Source organism: Coregonus clupeaformis, chromosome 30 (genome assembly GCF_020615455.1).
Source record: "Coregonus clupeaformis isolate EN_2021a chromosome 30, ASM2061545v1, whole genome shotgun sequence".
Classification (NCBI taxonomy): Eukaryota; Metazoa; Chordata; class Actinopteri; order Salmoniformes; family Salmonidae; genus Coregonus; species Coregonus clupeaformis.
The window spans coordinates 3,711,290-3,732,280 of NC_059221.1; the positions used below are offsets into that span (position 1 = coordinate 3,711,290).

The 20,991-nt window shown below is 48.3% G+C and overlaps 1 protein-coding gene and 1 pseudogene across 1 annotated transcript; one reads left to right on the forward strand and one right to left on the reverse strand.

Moving 5' to 3' along the window:
- The first annotated feature begins 435 nt into the window (after nt 1–435).
- On the forward strand, nt 436–13,642 carry LOC121546457 (BLOC-1-related complex subunit 6). Its single transcript, XM_041857731.2, has 6 exons — nt 436–497; nt 6,012–6,667; nt 6,885–7,257; nt 7,576–7,745; nt 12,111–12,194; nt 12,329–13,642. Exons 1-6 carry the CDS (start codon nt 461–463, stop codon nt 12,452–12,454), a joined length of 1,446 nt encoding a protein of 481 aa, XP_041713665.2. The 5' UTR covers nt 436–460; the 3' UTR covers nt 12,455–13,642.
- An 825-nt stretch (nt 13,643–14,467) lies between these two features.
- Nucleotides 14,468–16,248, reverse strand: LOC121546456 (annotated as a pseudogene).
- Nucleotides 16,249–20,991: the final 4,743 nt, after the last annotated feature.

The window sequence follows — 20,991 nt, forward strand, 5'->3', positions numbered from 1 at the left end:
CTCTGTCTCCCTCTGTGGGAAAGAGAGATAAGTGCATGGAGAACTCAGGTAAAGATGCAGCCACTGGAGGTATAGCTCATAAGTACACAGATATGAATAATAATATAATAATATGCCATTTAGCAGACGCTTTTATCCAAAGCGACTTACAGTCATGCGTGCATACATTTTTGTGTATGGGTGGTCCCGGGGATCGAACCCACTACCTTGGCGTTTACTGTGTTTGATTAAATTCCATTTAATACAACTTCATTCTGAAATTCTTCAGTAATACAAATTATTATAGGTTTGATTATATTTATGAAACATCACATCATTCTCACTACTGCATATAATCATAATGTCAGACATTTACAGTGGTGAGCTAGACCTACCAGTTTTTCTATCATTATGCGGAACTATTGCGTTCTCTAATTCAGGTTGTAGGGGAAAATATACAGAGCGGACTCGACTCAAGTTCATGATTGACTCTACATCTCTAGGAAAGAATTACACTGGTAAGTGTTTATTTATTTGATTATGCTAAAAACGGGCAAATATTTTATTTTCCTGAAAGTAAGTCGTAGAAATAAGTATTCCCACACATTGCTAGGTGATGGTTACTCTTGACACGGAGTAACAAGGGAACTGAAAACAAGATAACATTCCGAGGCCTGGCTGCTAGCATCGACAGCTAGCTAGCTAACGGTAGCTTGCCAGCTAACGTCATCTGACTGATGAGTAAACTGCTAGTTTATGGCTGATGAAAGCAATATGTCAACTTGCTTGCTAGATGTTGGGACCATTCTTTATGATTTTTCTTTAGTCTGATAGTTCGTATTGCTCATTGTTTTACAGACTCCTGCTGCGAGTTGATTTAAACGTTAGTTAACTAGCCGTAACGTTAACTAATCACGCTGACAGCTTGTCAAAAGATACAGGCCCTACCGTTACGCTTGTTTACACTGAGCTGCACTGGGGTTGGAACGCAATCATGGTTACATTTTGCCAGAAGATACTACCCTACCATTACGTTTGTTTACACTGAGCTCGGAACACAATCATGGTTACATTACCCTGCCCTGAACTTAGTCACTGTTACTAGCCGGCTACCACCCGGTACTCTACCTTGCACCTTAGAAACTGCTGCCCTATGAGTTGTAGGGGTTTAATGGCACAGGCAGGGAGCCCAGCCAACAGCGAGTTGCAGTAATCCAGACGGGAGATGACAAGTGCCTGGATTAGGACCTGTGCTTCCTGTGTAAGGCAGGGTCGTACTTTCAGATTGTTGTAGAGCATGAACCTACAGGATTGAACACTGGTCACTTTAATAATGTTTACATACTGTTTTCCCAACTTCATATGTATATATTGTATTCTAGTCAAGGCTCATCCTATATAACTACTGCTGTACACACATTTTCTATTCATATACTGTCCATAGTGTCTATACCAGGGATGGGCAACTGGCGGCCTGCAGATCAATTTCCTTCCCCCCAACATTTTTTTGGGGGGAACTCAGTCAGGGTCTCAACTTACTGTTGCGAGGTAGAATACACAAGGTGCAATTTCGAAATTTGGTTATGCAGCAACAGTTTTTCTCTTGTTATGTCAGTCACTGATAGTCACTCAATTAGCCCATGTCAGCGACATTTTTTCGATTGGTAAGTTAGTCAAGCAGCCAGCTATCTAAACTTGTAGGTCGAATTAGAGCCCGGGGGGGGGGGGTATTTGTTATTCAGTCTCACTCAGATATCATACTTAAAACTGCAAGCATTTCTCTCCACCCTATGGCAAAATGTGTAGAATACCAGGAAATTAGCTGTAAAACTGCTAATTTTCCTCTCCGCCCCATGGCAAAATGAATAGAATTGCACAAAATTAACTCAAACACTTATTTTTGCATGAAATTAGTTATACAATTGCTAGACCTTCTCTCCGCTCCATGGCAAAACTTGTAGAATTGCACGTAATTAAAACACTGCGGCACCACATGATGAGTTCAGATTTTTTTACACAATATCATATATATTTATATTCTGGACCTTGACATTGCTCGTTCTAATATTTACTTATTTTTATTTTTGGGATTTGTGTGTATTGTTCGATATTACTGCACTGTTGGAGCTGTGATAACATCTGCAAAATATGTGTAAGCGGCCAATAACATTTGATTTGATTAAGATACTGTGGAGCTGGCGCAAGATTTGGGTGGGAAAATCTACCTCAATGCAGGGATGGGATATGCCACTGTACTCCAAATGTTACCTTTATCCACACTGATACATTGAGAAGATTGAAATACTGCTTGTTTTCCCGTAAAACTGCCCTTTTCGTTCTCATGCTAGCTAGCAGTAGCCACTGCAGCCATTTTGGAATGGCAGTTTCTTCTTCTTTGGTATCATGGCATTCGTACGTTTGTTTGTGCATGCCGCCACCTACTGTGCGATAGTGTGTGGTCGATTATGTAACATTTTCTTATGAAAAAATAAAAAGGAAGAGGGAAATGAAAAAATTTCACCACCAACTAACCCTACACCTATATACCACTATTTCATAAAAATAAAAATCACCACCCCATTCAACTACTTTGACCCTAACTGATCCTACACCAGGCCGACGGCATGGGAGGACGGGACTCTTTCGTTCAACACACCTTGTAACTCTTCTGCAGTAAAACCTCAAACACCCAAGTACTTCTCTGCAGCTACCACCACAACATCTATTTTCTGTGATTTACGTTCCATTTCTGCGGGACAGTTGATAACCATGGCAATAAATGCTAAGAAGCCAACCTTACTGAAGCACAAATTCATATCACTGTATTGGCTTAGGCCTACTACTCACCCTTGACCCATAATCCCCTCCTCTCTTCACTGCCTCAGCATACTACACCTTCTGTTCTACACTGACCCTGGTAACCTCAACCTGTCTCTCTTGCACTGGGCACTTCTGATCCCCAGTAACATGGGCACACCCCCAATTGACACACCGTTTTTTCCACTGATACTACACATTCCTTTGTCCCATGTGCACTTCTCACATTTCGGAATCTCCCTCCTACACACTGCTGCAACATGACCATAAGCTTGGCATCTAAAACACCTTAGTGGGTTTGGCACAAAAGCTCTGGCATATCCTAACATGACTTTGTCAGGTAAAGACTTCTTCAAATCTCAAAAGGACAGACCGTGTCTTCTCAGATTCACCATGCTCGGCACCGGGTCTGCGTCGCACCAAATGGAGGGCATCACAGACACAGGGAATCTTCAATTTCAGTTGTTCCACCTCAAAAATTAACGCCACCCCAGTAATCACTCCTTTCAAAGGCGCCCTGCTCCAGAGAGCAAAGCAAGTCACAGGTCTTGTCCCAGGGCGGAAGTAACACAGAAAATTATCACAAGACCATTTCGAGCTACCATTTAACAGTACCCAACACACACACTCTTGCCGCGCCTTCTTCCTCTGTATTGCTTGCAGAGCACGCACTGAGGGCGTTTCTCCAAAATCCAACTTCTGTTCCTTAGCCCAATTTACAAGTCTGGCTATCTCTGTCCTCTCCATGCTTGCTCAACCACGGAATGGCAGTGTCAGCCAATCAGCTCCTTTGTTGTTCAACGCAACGTGCCATTCCATAATGACTGCTGTGGCTGAGGACGATAAGGGCAGTTTTCCGGGAAAACTAGCAGAAGCCTATTTCAATCTTCTCGATGGAGCAGTGTGGATAAAGGTACAATTTGGAGTACAGTGGCATATCCCATCCCTGCATTGAGGTACGTTTTTTGACCCACATCTTGCGCCGGCTCAACGGTGTCTTAATAATGTAACCATGATTGCATTCCGACCCCAGTGCAGCTCAGTGTAAACCAGCGTAATGGTAAGGTTGGTGTCTTCTGGCAAACTGACAGCCAGCTAGCTAGCTAGCTTACCTCATACAAACACAGGTTGCTAACGTTAGCTGTTGTTGGCCAAATATATTCTTATATGTTGTATTGTAGTCACTTGACCTTTGTTACATTTTTTGTTTTCTTGTGTTTGTTGGATTGCATTGAGCTGCAAAGTAGTATTGTTGACAGTTTAGCTTGGTGGGTCCTCCAATGTATGCTTGCAGCTGGCTAGCTGTACTAGAAGTAGCTTCGATGCAACTAAGCCAGTTTGTTGGGACATTTGACTGTTAACAGTCTTTCTCCCAACCTCCCTTGAAAGCAAGCATGCCTCAATAAAAAGAGTAGCTGGAGCCCCAGGTGGGCAAGTTGATGTGCAATGATTTGTAGAGTCCAACCCAGTTGTATGTATGTATGTATGTATGTATGTATGTACAGTACCAGTCAAAAGTTTGGACACACCTACTCATTCAAGGGTTTTTCTTTATTAAAAAATAAAATAAAAATAAAATAATAATATGCCATTTAGCAGACGCTTTTATCCAAAGCGACTTACAGTCATGCGTGCATACATTTTTGTGTATGGGTGGTACCGGTGATCGAACCCACTACCTTGGCGTTACAAGCGCCGTGCTCTACCAGCTGAGCTACAGATTTTCTATTTGAGATTCTTCAAATTGCCACCATTTTGCCTTGATGACAGCTTTGCATACTCTTGGCATTTTCTCAACCAGCTTCATGAGGTAGTCACCTGGAATGCATTTCAATTAACAGGTGTGCCTTCTTAAAAGTTAATTTGTTCCTTGTTAATGTGTTTGAGCCAATCAGTTGTGTTTTGACAAGGTAGGGGGGGTATACAGAAGATAGCCCTATTTGGTAAAAGACCAAGTCCATATTATGGCAAGGACAGCTCCAATAAGCAAAGAGAAACGACAGTCCATTACTTTAAGACATGAAGGTCAGTCAATCCAGGAATTTTCAAGAACTTTGAAAGTTTCTTCAAGTGCAGTCGCAAAAACCATCAAGCGCTATGATGAAACTGGCTCTCATGAGGACCGCCACAGGAATGGAAGACCAGAGTTACCTCTGCTGCAGAGGATAAGTTCATTAGAGTTACCAGCCTCCGAAATTGCAGCCCAAATAAATGCTTCACAGAGTTCAAGTAACAGACACATCTCAACACAACTGTTCAGAGGGGACTGTGTGAATCAGGCCTTCATGGTCGAATTGCTGCAAAGAAACCACTACTAAAGGACACCAATAAGAAGAAGAGACCTGCTTGGTCCAAGAAACAAGAGCAATGGACATTAGACCGGTGGAAATGTGTCCTTTGGTCTCTAGTCCAAATTTGAGATTTTTGGTTCAAACCGCTGTGTCTTTGTGAGACGCGGTGTGGGTGAACGGATGATCTCCGCATGTGTAGTTCCCACCATAAAGCATGGAGGAGGAGGTGTTATGGTGTGGGGGTGCTTTGCTGGTGACGCTGTCTGTGATTTATTTATAATTCAAGGCACACTTAACCAGCATGGCTACCACATCATTCTGCAGTGATACGCCATCCCATCTGGTTTGCGCTTAGTGGGACTGTCATTTGTTTTTCAACAGGACAATGACCCATCACACCTCTAGGCTGTGTTAGGGCTATTTTACCAAGAAGGAGAGTGATGGAGTGCTGCATCAGATGACCTGGCCTCCACAATCCCCCGACCTCAACCCAATTGAGATGGTTTGGGATGAGTCTGGTGGCAGAGTGAAGGAAAAGCAGCCAACAAGTGCTCAGCAAATGTGGGAACTCCTTCAAGTCTGTTGGAAAAGCATTCCAGGTCAAGCTGGTTGAGTGAATGCCAAGAGTGTGCAAAGCTGTCATCAAGGCAAAGGGTGGCTATTTGAAGAATCTCAAATATAAAATATTTTTGATTTGTTTAACACTTTTTTGGTTACTACTACATGATTCCATATGTGTTATTTCATAGTTTTGATGTCTTCACTATTATTCTACAATGTAAAAAATGAAGAAAAACCCTTGAATGAGTAGGTGTGTCCAAACTTTTGACTGGTACTGTATGTATGTATGTATGTATGTATGTATGTATGTAAGCATAGGGAGGAGGAAAGCGTGTCTGTTGTTATCTGACGTGTTGTATGCAGCAGGTGGAGGGATGAGCCTGTTCCCTGTGATTGGCACATACGTGCCGGAAGCAGCCAATGGGGTGCATACACCAGACTCCCCTGGATCCTGCAGTGAGAATGGCCCGCACACCCACGCCCCTACTACCCCCTCGCAGCTCCTGAAGTTTGGGGGCAGGGTGCCCTGTTCTGGGCACGGATACCTCGATGGGACCCCTGGAGAGACTGAGAACTGTGTGGATGGTGAGAAAGCATGCGATGTACAAGAAGACCCCATAGACACTCCTCACAACTACATGTCCCATTCGGACAAACAACACAAAAACACGCTCCTAGCACAGCTCTCCCTCCCCACTGCCACATGCACAGCAGACACAAACCCACACGCGCCCCCTCAAGACATGTCCCTCACTGGACCCCCCCAAACAGATGAGCCACTAAATGAGGTTCTGTCTGGAGACTCACAGAACACCACCACAGCAACAGGCATTCCATCCAAAGACACAGCCCCACATAGGGACACTCCCAGTGCAGACAAACATCAGTCAGAGAAAGAACACACAGAGCCTCGTAGCTGCTGTTCTGTAGAAACAGAGGAGCAGGAGGAGGAAAAGCAGGATGAGGAGGAGCGAGAGGAGCAGCATGCAGGAAACACCCAGGATGAAGTCACAGCTGAGGTGAGTCTGCCATACTGACCGCTACTGCCCCTGTACATAATCGTTAACGTTGAAGTGCCAGAGTCAACAGCTCAAGAATAGAATATAGTACTTTATCCATTGTGACGTGGATTTTTTTTGTTTTTGTATAGATTTCTACCACCTGCAATAGTGAGGATATGCATGTGTATTGTTCATACGTCTGGTCCCGGTATGTAAGACTGCCTCTTCCCCTCAGTTTACAGAGGAGCCCTCGGCAGCATCTCCTGGCCCCAGCTCTGCCCCAGCCGAGGGGGAGTCATCAGACAGCAGCCCCTGCCCGCCCCACGTCATGGCCCAGGTACACGTGCGGAACGTCCCCGAGCGGGAGCGCATCGTCCGGGGCATGCAGGACAGCAAGAGTCTGGATGAGATCAGCCAGGCGTGCGGCGGAGTGGCCCGAGGCGTGGGCCGGGGGGGCCAACCAGAGGGCCGCAGGGCCACCATCTCCTCTGCCCTGGAGCTGGAGGGAACAGTCAGCCACGACGGGGACCTGACCCACTTCATCTGCCGCAACCTGGAGCAGAAGATCAAGATGAGCTCCAAGCCCAGCCTGGACTGTGACTGTGAATGTGAGTATAGCACCGGAGGACTGCAGGGATCGGATAGTTATTCACCTGGGTCGTATTAATTAGGCACCAAACAGAAGATAACTGACTAAAACAGGGAGAGACCACCTGAACTTGTCCAGTAAGAAACGCTTGTTTTCTTTTTCTGTTGTGTAACATTTTGCTCCTTTGTGATTAGATTAGCACCCTCAGGAAGGGTGGGAGGACGGATGAGTCACAGAGCACTGCTTGGATGAGGGAGGCTGATTTGCTTTGTAGACTGTCGAGATAAGGTAGTAATTTCCTGTGTGTGTTTTTCTGTCTCTCTCTTTCTGTGTCCAGCGGACTGCTCGGGTTCCATCAGTAGCAGAGGTCGGGGGTCGTCGTTGCGGCAGCCGGCAGACATCCCTCCCATTGACCCTGCTGTCCTGGTGGACCTGCAGAGACACACTCAGGATGTTGCCCACAGTGTGGAGCTGATGATGCGCAGCCTCAACGGAACCATCCAGAACGTACGTGAGCTCAGTTTGTTCACACATACCATTTTGATCTCCGCTCAACTATCCTTTTAGTCCTGCTCTGCTATACATTTCTTATTGTAAATTGCCTGATATTAAGGGTCTACTATGTTATATACACTGAGTGTACAAAACATTAAGAACACCTGCTCTTTCCATGACAGACTGGTGAATCCAGGTGAAAGCTATGATCCATTATTAATGTAACCTGTTAAATCTACTTCAATCAGTGTAGATGAAGGGGAGGAGACAGGTTAAAGAAAGGTTTTTAAGTCTTGAGACAATTAAGACATGGATTGTGTATCTGTGCCATTCAGAGGGTGAATGGGCAAGACAAAATATTGACATTTACATTTTAGTCATTTAGCAGACGCTCTTATCCAGAGCGACTTACAGGAGCAATTAGGGTTAAGTGCCTTGCTCAAGGGCACATTTACGTCATTTAGCAGACGCTCTTATCCAGAGCGACTTACAAATTGGTGCATTCACCCTATAGCCAGTGGGATAACCACTTTACAATTTATTTTTTTTTTTTTTTTTTTTTGGGGGTAGAAGGATTACTTTATCCTATCCCAGGTATTCCTTAAAGAGGTGGGGTTTCAAATGTCTCCGGAAGGTGGTGAGTGACTCCGCTGTCCTGGCGTCGTGAGGGAGCTTGTTCCACCATTGGGGTGCCAGAGCAGCGAACAGTTTTGACTGGGCTGAGCGGGAACTATGCTTCCGCAGAGGAAGGGGAGCCAGCAGGCCAGAGGTGGATGAACGCAATGCCCTCGTTTGGGTGTAGGGACTGATCAGAGCCTGAAGGTACGGAGGTGCCGTTCCCCTCACTGCTCCATAGGCAAGCACCATGGTCTTGTAACGGATGCGAAGCTTCAACTGGAAGCCAGTGGAGTGTGCGGAGGAGGGGGTGACGTGAGAGAACTTGGGAAGGTTGAACACCAGACGGGCTGCGGCATTCTGGATGAGTTGTAGGGGTTTAATGGCACAGGCAGGGAGCCCAGCCAACAGCGAGTTGCAGTAATCCAGACGGGAGATGACAAGTGCCTGGATTAGGACCTGTGCCGCTTCCTGTGTAAGGCAGGGTCGTACTCTCCGAATGTTGTAGAGCATGAACCTGCAGGATCGGGTCACCGCCTTGATGTTAGCGGAGAACGACAGGGTGTTGTCCAGGGTCACGCCAAGGCTCTTCGCACTCTGGGAGGAGGACACAACGGAGTTGTCAACCGTGATGGCGAGATCATGGAACGGGCAGTCCTTCCCCGGGAGGAAGAGCAGCTCCGTCTTGCCAGGGTTCAGCTTGAGGTGGTGATCCGTCATCCATACTGATATGTCTGCCAGACATGCAGAGATGCGATTCGCCACCTGGTTATCAGAAGGGGGAAAGGAGAAGATTAGTTGTGTATCGTCAGCGTAGCAATGATAGGAGAGGCCATGTGAGGATATGACAGAGCCAAGTGACTTGGTGTATAGGGGAGAAAAGGAGAGGGCCTAGAACTGAGCCCTGGGGGACACCAGTGGTGAGAGCACGTGGTGCGGAGACAGCTTCTCGCCACGCCACTTGGTAGGAGCGACCGGTCAGGTAGGACGCAATCCAGGAGTGAGCCGCGCCGGAGATGCCCATCTCGGAGAGGGTGGAGAGGAGGATCTGATGGTTCACAGTATCAAAGGCAGCAGACAGGTCTAGAAGGACAAGAGCAGAGGAGAGAGAGTTAGCTTTAGCAGTGCGGAGAGCCTCCGTGACACAGAGAAGAGCAGTCTCAGTTGAATGACCAGTCCTGAAACCTGACTGGTTTGGATCAAGAAGGTCATTCTGAGAGAGATAGCAAGAGAGTTGGCTAAAGACGGCACGCTCAATAGTTTTGGAAAGAAAAGAAAGAAGGGATACTGGTCTGTAGTTGTTGACATCAGTGGGATCGAGTGTTGGTTTTTTGAGAAGGGGTGCAACTCTCGCTCTCTTGAAGACGGAAGGGACATAGCCAGCGGTCAAGGATGAGTTGATCAGCGAGGTGAGGTAGGGGAGAAGGTCACCGGAGATGGTCTGGAGAAGAGAGGAGGGGATGGGGTCAAGCGGGCAGGTTGTTGGGCGGCCTGCAGTCACTAGTCGCAAGATTTTATCTGGAGAGAGAGGGGAGAAAGAAGTCAAAGCATAGGGTAAGGCAGTGTGAGCAGGACCAGCAGTGTCATTAGACTTAACAAACGAGGATCGGATGTCGTCAACCTTCTTTTCAAAGTGGTTGACGAAGTCATCCACAGAGAGGGAGGGGGGGATTCAGCAGTGAGGAGAATGTGGCAAAGAGCTTCCTAGGGTTAGAGGCAGATGCTTGGAATTTAGAGTGGTAGAAAGTGGCCTTAGCAGCAGAAACTGATGAAGAAAATGTAGAGAGGAGGGAGTGAAAAGATGCCAGGTCGGCAGGGAGTTTAGTTTTCTTCCATATCCGCTCAGCTGCCCGGAGCTCTGTTCTGTGAGCTCGCAATGAGTCATCAAGCCACGGAGCTGGAGGGGAGGACCGAGCCGGCCGGGAGGATAGGGGACACAGGGAGTCAAAGGATGCAGAAAGGGAGGAGAGGAGGGTTGAGGAGGCAGAATCAGGAGATTGGAGGGAGAAGGTTGAGCAGAGGGAAGAGATGATAGGATGGAAGAGGAGAGAGTAGTGGGAGAGAGAGAGCGAAGGTTGCGGCGGCGCGTTACCATCTGTGTAGGGGCAGAGTGAGTAGTGTTGGAGGAGAGCGAGAGAGAAAAGGATACAAAGTAGTGGTCGGAGACATGGAGGGGAGTTGCAGTGAGATTAGTAGAAGAGCAACATCTAGTAAAGATGAAGTCAAGCGTATTGCCTGCCTTGTGAGTAGGGGGGACGGTGAGAGGGTGAGGTCAAAAGAGGAGAGGAGTGGAAAGAAGGAGGCAGAGAGAAATGAGTCAAATGTAGACGTAGGGAGGTTGAAATCCCCCAAAACTGTGAAGGGTGAGCCATCCTCAGGAAAGGAACTTATCAAGGCGTCAAGCTCATTGATGAACTCTCCAAGGGAACCTGGAGGGCGATAGATGACAAGGATATTAAGCTTAAATGGGCTAGTGACTGTGACAGCGTGGAATTCAAATGAGGAGATAGACAGATGGGTTAGGGGAAAAATTGAGAATGACCACTTGGGAGAGATGAGGATTCCTGTGCCACCACCCCTCTGACCAGATGCTCTCGGGGTATGCGAGAACACATGGTCAGACGAGGAGAGAGCAGTAGGAGTAGCAGTGTTTTCAGTGGTAATCCATGTTTCCGTCAGCGCCAGGAAGTCGAGGGACTGGAGGGTAGCATAGGCTGGGATGAAGTCAGCCTTGTTGGCAGCAGAACGGCAGTTCCAGAGGCTGCCTGAGACCTGGAACTCCAGGTGTGTGGTGCGTGCAGGGACCACCAGGTTAGAGAGGCAGCAGCCACGCGGTGTGAGGCGTTTGTGTAGCCTGTGCGGAGAGGAGAGAACAGGGATAGGCAGAGGCATAGTTGACAGGCTGTAGCAGATGGCTACAATAATGCAGAGGAGATCGGAATGAAATGAACTAAACATCTGGGAAAGGAGAGAGCAGGGCCTCCCTCACCAAAAAAATATAACTCTCCCAACTTCCACCTCAGAAACTATAATTGTTTCACTGAACCACCCGAATAAAACTCTCCCAACTTCCACTTTAGAAATTAGAATTGTTGTAAACTACAGCGGTTCAATGTTTCAAGGAATGGACTCAACTTACTATTTAACTGCCTTTGGTAGTAGGTGCCAGGCGCACCGGTTTGAGTGTGTCAAGAACTGCAACACTGCTGGGTTTTTCACGCTTAACAGTTTCCCATGTGTATCAAGAATGGTCCACCACCCAAAGGACATCCAGCCAACTTGACAACTGTGGGAAGCATTGGAGTCAACATGGGCCAGCATCCCTGTAGAACGCTTTCGACACCTTGTAGAGTCCATGCCCTTACGAATTGAGGCTGTTTTGAGGTTAAAAGGGGAACCAACTCAATATTAGGAAGGTGTTCCTAATGTTTGTACACTCAGTGTATGTCTTTATCGGTGGCGCAGTGCTAGCTGTGCCACTAGAGATCCTGGTTCGAATCCAGGCTCTGTCGTAGCCGGCCGCGACCGGGAGACCCATGGGGCGGCGCACAATTGGCCAAGCGTCATCCAGGGTAGGGGAGGGAATGGCCGGCAGGGATGTAGCTCAGTTGGTAGAGCATGGCATTTGCAACGCCAGGGTTGTGGGTTCGATTCCCACGGGGGGCCAGTATGAAAAAAATAAAAAAAATAATGTAATAACTCACTAACTGTAAGTCGCTCTGGAATGACTAAAATGTTTTTAAAAAATGTGTGTGTGTCCAGATGACAGCGCTGAGTGTGGGATACATCCAAACCTACAGAGACTCAGTGGACAGCCTGGGGGAGTCTGTGGACATGAGCATAAAGGTGAGAGAAGAGAGAGCTTGGCTAGACATGAGGAGGTATATGATGATCAATGGCAATCATGGATGCTTGTTGTGGCATTAGTATATGATGTGTGTTCACTTCCTCCATGTATTCAATCGTTTGTGTGTTCATAGGGAATGTACACGCTGATGGCGCGCTGTGAGGAGCTGGATCGCTCCATGCAGCCCATCCACATCCTGGCTGCCCAGATCCGGGACATCAAGCGCACCCTGGACGCCCTGGAAGCCATCTGCAAGTAGCTCCTCCCCCCTGGAGACCCCTCTCCCCCAGAGACCCTCGTCCACTGCAGACACTTTGCTAACCTAACGACCCCCTTCCTCCCTCCCTGGAATCACTGCTGCTAATCATGCCGGCTTCATGGATGATCTACATTACACCCCTCTCCTCACCCCTCCCCCATGGATACGTCCTGCTGCAAACCCCTCCCCACCCCCGAGATCCTCGCTCGACTAGGAGCCCCTCCCCCTGATAGAACTTGAAGGAAACGGAGCGCTTGATGCTTCTCTTACTGTATTACCGGCCGACCCACTTGGTTCAGATTGCACTAACTGCTGCTGCCCACACGGTGGCACTCTCTCCCTCTCAAGTTATCGTTACTCATTGTGTATCTATTACGGGTTTTATTTTTCTATTATTTCTCAATTTTCTTTCTCTCTGCGTTGTTGGGAAGGGCCACACCTGTTGTTTCCGAAGTATATGACGAATAAGATTTGATTTGTATGGAGCGTGAGCTTTAGGAAATGTTGAGATAAGATTGTTTAGATGTTAGTCACTTCTTAGGCAGGTTCCTGAAACTGCCTGTGGCATGTTTTAATAGTAAGATGAGACAGGTGAAGGTGTGGGGTTACATATTATATTGTATAAAGGGCAGTCCCTCCATGTTATATACCTGCTAGTAACAGGCTGTTACCAACCAAAAGCCATTCCCTGTAAAGCTCTCCTCTGTGTTCCCTGGATAATATGTTGCGCTTTAGGAGACTGTGGTACCTTTGTCACTTCACAGGTTGGCTGGCAGGTAGGCCTGTCTCAATTTCGAACATATCTATTTGGCATAAATTGTGTTGCCATGGTGAGAGGTTCTGGACAGCCATTACATGTAACATGCCCTTACAGTTGTTTTGCACCATGGCCCATGAAGGACTTGGAAGCTACCAGATGTCGTCAGACCTGCTGAAGCCCCACCTAGATAAGGCAGCACCCTCACACTGGAGATAGAAGGGGATGGGCTGTAGGACTATAGACTTTGGGGTGGCGCATGTTTGGCTGGGGAGAGAGGGATGGCCTCCTCTCTAACTGCTCTTAATAATATCTCTGTACAATCAGAAGCACCTTTGTACATATGATCTCTTTCTGTAACAAAAAATTGATTTAGCTACCCTTTGTCCTAAGTGTATATTTTAAGAAAAATAACACATTTACATGAGCTGCAAAGAGTACCTGTCTGTTTTTGTTCCTGGTTTGGTTGTGATGACATGAGTGCATAGATACAGGACATCTAGAGTGCATCCATTACATTTTATATAAAATGTTACTACATTTCCACAGAAAAAGGCATGATTTATTGTCATCACAATAGCATGACCTGTAAGAACACAAAGGTAATGGTGAAGTCATTTCAAATGATATGACTGCAGCAACATGTTGTGGGTTGTAGAATGTGTGTTTACATTGTGTTTGAGGAAACCAAGTTGTGAACCATATTACAGCATAGCCATTCACATGTAAGGAGTAGAGTGAAGGAAAAAAAGTGTGCAAATAAACAAAAATTAGTTAATATTTGTCATTTAACAGACACTCTTAACCAGAGCGACTTACGGGAGCAATTAGGGTTAAGTGCCTTGCTCAAGGGCACATCGACAGACTTTTCACCTAGTCTGTTTGGGGATTCAAACCAGCGACGTTTCAGTTACTGGCCCAATGCTCTTAACCACTAGGCTACCTGCTGCCCCAGAAACATCCAGTACTGCCCTGCTATGAACTGAATACACAGAACTGTCGACGAGACAAGAAATTATAGCAATGTTAACCACGTCCTATGAATAAAACACTTTTTAGTTTGTTCATGTCATGTTCTTGGTTGTACAGACAATACAGCCACAAACAATAAAAAATCCAGTTTCCAAAGTAAAAGTATATTTTTCACAACATTTCATTGTTCGAAATAGGGATATTTTGTACCACGCACCTTTTTTATACACTAGTGTGACAGTCTTTAGCCCCCTGAGCCCTGACCTGATAGTCCAGCAGGTTAGTCAGGGGTTCAGGCATAAATCTGTGTTTAAGCTTAAATCTGTGGTTAATACCAGCAGTAGAGGTAGGAGAGGTGCAGTGAGTGACAGTCCACTGTGGTCCAAGAGAGCGAGGGTGGGGCTGGTTCCCTGGTTCAGCTCACTCAATAAGAGGGGATTCAGTGTGGGAGGAAGAGCTCCCTGTGCCCTGACCTCAGCCCTGTCCTTGAGGACCTCCTCGTCGGCGACCGCCCCCTCCAGGGACTCCTGGCACTGGAAGTCCCTCTTCCAGGCCTCCAGGTTGCCATGGTCCAGCTGGCCCATGACCTGCACCATCTCCACCTTCCTCTGTGTCATCAGGAAGATGGAGGGCGGCAGGTGCAGGTAGGTGGAGCTCTCGGATTTGCGGCGCACGCAGGGGCCATGCCCCTGGCATAGGGAAATGCCGCACAGGCGGGAGGTTGTGGTCACGTTGACGGCGTACGAGCCCAGGACCTCACGCATGAACGTGGCTAGCTCTGAGCAGGCTGTCTGGGGGCAGACACAGACAGAGGGGAAATGTTGTCATTCGCAGACCTCAGACACAGTTACAGTAGTATGACTGACAATGTATGGAAGATTGAAGAGATGTATACCTGAGTCCTTGTAGAGAAGACACCTGGATCATTCTCCCAGAGGATAACCCCTGCTGCCCCCATGGCAGCACTCTAACCAATAGTGTTGCCCAAGTCTGCCTGAGGGAACATCACACAGTTATACACTAGTTTCAGACCCACCAGACAAAGAGAAACCACTATCAAAAATATGGTAACATCCACTTCCACCCAGCACTATCTCTCACCTCATACAGAAAAGTATTAGTTGACGTATAGACACTACTGACTAATAGGAACACAGGAAGGTCGTAGGCGGTCCCAGCCAAGCCTGCCACTCTCAGTGCCTCTCGGATCTGATTAGATGTGTACAGTCTGGCCCCTGAGGTCTCACCCTGCAGCTTCTCTAGCATGAGGGCAGGGTAGAGGGCGGAGCAGCGTTTCCATAGCCATAGCAGCTCGTCGTTCAACGCCATTTCGGCAGCGGGGCAGCGGCCCGTGTAATTGGACAGCGACTGGGCGGGCCAGAGTTGTAGCAGTTGGGGTATGGGGACACGCCCCACAGATCCTTGGGCGGAGCCTCCTTATCTCCCACAGTGCCTGCATGAGGATGGACTGGGCCGCCATCTCAATCCACCTGGGGGACGGGATGACATCATCATTATGGGACAACTGTGACATACTGAATAGCATCTATCACTGTTGTGATGAGGATCTTACCTGAGACCACTTCTCCAACTGCTCTGTGGTCCAGTCAGGGAAGAAGGTCCTCAGCAGAGCCCTGGAGCCCTCCAGGTAGATGCCCTGTTTCTCACGGTTCCTTCCCCACTGCGGGGACCACTGGCCCCAACCCAGTACCCCCAGTCCCTGATACCACGGAAAGGGTAGCGCTGCCGCCTGGTCCTCCTGTGTATTCTGGAGGTGTCCTGGTCAGTGTAATAAGGGTACTTCCTCAGAGTGTCCTCATAAAACATGGCCACATGGCCCTCTCTCTCCATCCCAATGGCTCCTGGGTCGGGACGTCCAGAATGCCTTGTTGGCTACTCCCCATAGTACTAGAAAAGGCTGCCTTGGTGACAGAGGGATGCGGGCAGGCTTTGGGGGAACACTGAGGCAGGGGGAGGTGAGGAACATCAAGAGGAGGAATGGTAGGAGGGCCCTGTGTGGCCCAGCGCTGAGCCCTTCCCGGAGCACCAGCTCAGTCCAAGCCATGGAGCTGTCTGCTGCCTCTGTGTCTCACCACGGTTCCAGGTCCTCACAACCAACTATAGAACACAACACAGCAAGACCCTCACCTCAGCTGTCAACATGTGGAGGCCACACATTCATTGCTACAGTATGTACAGTTAACAAATCACATGTATTGTCATTGAATCACAGTCAACAATAACAATTTAATCACAAAAACCTGATGTCAAAAATCAAATATGCCATTTAGCAGACGCTTTTATCCAAAGCGACTTACAGTCATGTGTGCATACATTTTTACGTATGGGTGGTCCTGGGGATCGAACCCACTACCCTGGCGTTACAAGCGCCATGCTCTACCAATTGAGCTACAGAGGACCACAAATCACATTGCCAGGATGCCCCACTCACCCCTAGGGCTCTATTCAATCTGTATCGCTGAAGCGTTACAGATTGCGCTATAAAAATGTTAAGGTAAAGAGCCGACATACAGTACCAGTCAAAAGTTTGGACACACCTACTCATTCAAGGCAAAGGGTGACTTCAAAAGTTTGGACACACGTACTCATTCAAGGCAAAGGGTGTCGTCAAGGCAATGGGTGACTATTTGAAGAATCTCAAATATAAAATATATTTGATTTGTTTAACACTTTTTGGTTAATACATGATTCCATATGTGTTAATTCATAGTTTTGATGTCTTCACTATTATTCTACAATGGAAAAAATAGTAAAAATAAAGAAAAAACCATGAATGAGTAGGTGTGTCCAAACTTTTGACTGGTACTGTATGCATCTTTTACTGTGAATGCAGTCTCCTCTGACGTGGGAACATTGCCTTTAAATTTAAATCACGCTGTAACGCTGAACTTTTGCGATATGGATTGAATAGAGCTCCTAGTCAGTCCCATGTCGCCACCAGACAGTATTTAAACCATTCTCATTGACTGGTGGGATTCTTATGAAATCTTATTTGGGCCTCCAAGAGTACAGGTCTAAAACATTTTAGTCATTTAGCAGACGCTCTTATCCAGAGCAACTTACAGTTAGTGAGTGCATACATTTTTCATACTGGCCCCCTGTGGGAATCAAACCCACAACCCTGGTGTTGCAAGCGCCATGCTCTACCAACTGAGCTACACAGGAGGCTAAAACAACAAAGGAAGAGATGGTTGATGAGTTGTGTGTGTGTCAGCGGCAGCACCATCAGAGGAGATGTAGACTAGAGGAAAAGGATGCCTCAGAAAGGTAATTACCAAGAGTGAATTACCAAGAGTTCATTGGATTCATTAGTGCCGCCCACATTGGCCATAGATGCTGCTCAGTAATACGGCTCTTGTTGTCGATAAACTGTATATTGACAACCAAATGTTCCGCGACACAAAGACTACTCCATGGCTATTCTGAAAGTTCTAATAGAGGAGTCGAATAATGGAACGCCCAATACTAGCCATGGTAGGGATTGTAATAATAAAGCACATTTATAGTAGGTATAGTATTTTATAAAGGGATAAGACGGTATTACAAGAAAAGATAACAAGCAAAATAATACATCTTCAAATACAACTAAATTAGAACACAAGTACTCAATCAACATAGTGGAGATAAAAACATAGCAAACAGAAGACATAGAAGGCACAGTATGTGGGTATGTGTGGATGAATTGTGATGGAAGGTGTGGTGTGCGTTTTTGTGTTTGAAAAAGTGTGGCGTTAAGTGAGTGAGAAAGGAAATGGTTGCATATCCCAGAACCAACGTGTGTCTGTGAGCATGGGTTGTGAGAGAGAGCTTTCAATTTTGTGCAGATGAGGGATATACATTGTAAAATATAGTATACATCTAATCTATTTTTTTATTGTCCTATCATGATGGAACGATCCCCAACCCTATATCCTAGACACCCACCTGAGCGACCCATACATCAAAGAGAAGTCCCCATCTGTTTTATGGACCTGCTGTGAGTTGCCTATATGCAGCCAAAACAGAAAAATAAATGCGGTCAGAGACCTACTTGAGCAGCACCGCCCCCTCAAGATTCTGAGCCTGCCTGTCAAAAGAACCGATGTGGATGTGGTGGAGGAGTCAGGCGCAGGACACAGAGGATTCGTCCAAAAATACTTTACTAGTCCAAAGTGCAACAAAACAATACACGACCTCGAAAACAAACGGAGGCGAGGGAATTACGCAACATGCGTAAAACAATAAACAAAACTAACAGAGCTCAAACACGCAGCTCCGCACGACAGGCAAACAACAACACACAATCTAACTAATACAAAACAGGGAACTTATAGGACACGTAATCAGAACACAAACAGACACAGGTGTACAAGACAGACTAAAGCAATCACACCACAGAAACATACAACGGTGGCAGCTAGTACTCTGGGGACGGCGAACGCCGAAGCCTGCCCGAACCAGGAGGAGGAGCAGTCTCGGCCGAAACCGTGACAGTACCCCCCCTCGACGCGCGGCTCCAGCCGTGCGCCGACCCGGCCTCGGGGACGGCCAGGAGGACGCGGACCCGGCGCGCGTGGGATGCCCACGGTGGAACTCAGTCAGGAGGGATGGATCGAGGATGTCCCTCCTAGGCACCCAGCACCGTTCCTCCGGACCGTACCCCTCCCACTCCACGAGATACTGGAGACCACTCATCCGGCGCCTCGAGTCCAAGATGGTCCGGACCCTGTCGCCGGGGGCCCCCTCGATGTCCAAAGGGGGCGGAGGGGTCTCTCCTATCTCATCTTCTTGGAGTGGGCCAGCTACCACCGGCCTGAGAAGAGACACATGGAACGAGGGGTTAATATTTTTGTATTCAATAGGCAGTTGTAACCTGTAACACACCTCGTTCAATCTTCTCAGGACTTTGAAGGGCCCCACAAACCGCCCGACCCAGCTTCCGGCAGGGCAGGTGGAGGGGCAGGTTTCGAGTCGAGAGCCAGACTCGATCTCCCGGTGCGTACACCGGTCCCTCACTGCGGTGGCGATCGGCGCTCGCCTTTTGTTGACGGATGGCCCGCTGCAGATGGACATGGGCAGCGTCCCACGTCTCCTCCGAGCGCCGAATCCACTCGTCCACCGCAGGGGCCTCTATCTGGCTCTCGTGCCACGGTGCCAGGACCGGCTGATACCCTAAAACACACTGGAAAGGTGTTAAACCGGTGGAGGAGTGGCGGAGAGAGTTCTGGGCCATCTCGGCCCAGGGGATATACCTGGACCACTCCTCCGGCCGGTCCCGGCAATAGGACCTCAAAAACCTACCCACATCCTGGTTGACTCGTTCAACCTGCCCATTGCTCTCTGGGTGGTACCCCGAGGTAAGGCTCACCGAGACCCCCAAGCGTTCCATGAACGCCCCCCAGACTCTGGAGGTAAACTGGGGACCTCGGTCAGACACAATATCCTCGGGGACCCCATAGTGCCGGAACACGTGGGTAAATAGGGCCTCGGCGGTCTGTAGGGCAGTAGGGAGACCCGGCATTGGGAGGAGACGACAGGCCTTGGAAAACCGATCCACAACGACCAAAATGGTGGTATTCCCCTGGGAAGGGGGTAGGTCGGTCACAAAATCCACCGAGAGGTGGGACCATGGTCGTTGTGGAACGGGCAGGGGATGTAACTTACCCCTGGGCAAATGTCTAGGCGCCTTACACTGGGCGCACACCGAGCAGGAGGAGACATAAACCCTCATATCCTTAGCTAACGTTGGCCACCAGTATTTCACGCTAAGGCAGTGCACTGTCCGGCCAATACCTGGATGTCCAGAGGAGGGTGATGTATGAGCCCAATACATAAGACGATCACGAACCTCGAGCGGAACGTACTTCCGCCCCACAGGACACTCGGGGGGAGTAGGGTCGGCACGCAGTGCCCGCTCGATTTCCGTATCGACCTCCCATACCACCGGAGCCACCAGACAAGACTCCGGCAGTATGGAAGTGGGCTCAATGGACCTCTCCTCTGTGTCATACCGCCGGGACAGGGCGTCTGCCTTACCGTTCTGGGACCCTGGGATGTATGTGATCTTAAAAACAAACCGGGTCAGGAACATGTTCCACCTAGCCTGACGAGGGTTCAATCTCCTAGCTGCCCGGATGTACTCCAGGTTACGGTGATCGGTCAGAATGAGGAAAGGGTGTTGAGCCCCCCTCAAGCCAATGCCTCCACACCTTTAGGGCCTGGACTACAGCTAACAGCTCCCTGTCCCCAACGTCATAATTGCGCTCCGCCGAGCTGAGTTTCTTAGAGTAGAACGCACAGGGGCGGAGCTTAGGTGGCGTGCCGGACCGTTGTGACAGGACTGCCCCAATACCGGTCTCGGACGCGTCTACCTCTACTTGGAATGGTAAAGAGGTATCCGGATGCGCCAGCACCGGGGCCGAGGTGAACAGGTTCTTCAGTTTGACAAATGCCCTGTCCGCCTCAGCTGACCACTGCAGACGAACCGGACCCCCCTTTAACAGGGACGTAATGGGCGCTGCAACCTGTCCAAAGCCCCGAATAAACCTCCGGTAGTAATTAGCAAAACCCAAGAACTGCTGCACCTCTTTTACAGTGGTTGGAGTTTGCCAATTACGCACGGCCGACACACGGTCTACCTCTATCTCCACACCAGACGCGGACAACCGATAACCCAAAAAGGAGACGGACTCCTGGAAGAACAGGCATTTCTCTGCCTTGACATACAAGTCATGCTCCAACAGTCTTCTCAACACTCGGCGCACCAGGGCTACATGCTCGGCTCGTGTAGAAGAGTACACTAGGATGT

Bases quoted from the DNA above. Each gene is read 5' to 3' on its own strand.
- LOC121546457 (XM_041857731.2), top strand. From the start codon at position 461: ATGATTGACTCTACATCTCTAGGAAAGAATTACACTG. The intron at 498-6,011 runs GTAAGTGTTTAT...TGTTGTATGCAG, and splicing joins TCTAGGAAAGAATTACACTG to CAGGTGGAGGGATGAGCCTG. The intron at 6,668-6,884 runs GTGAGTCTGCCA...TCTTCCCCTCAG, and splicing joins AGGATGAAGTCACAGCTGAG to TTTACAGAGGAGCCCTCGGC.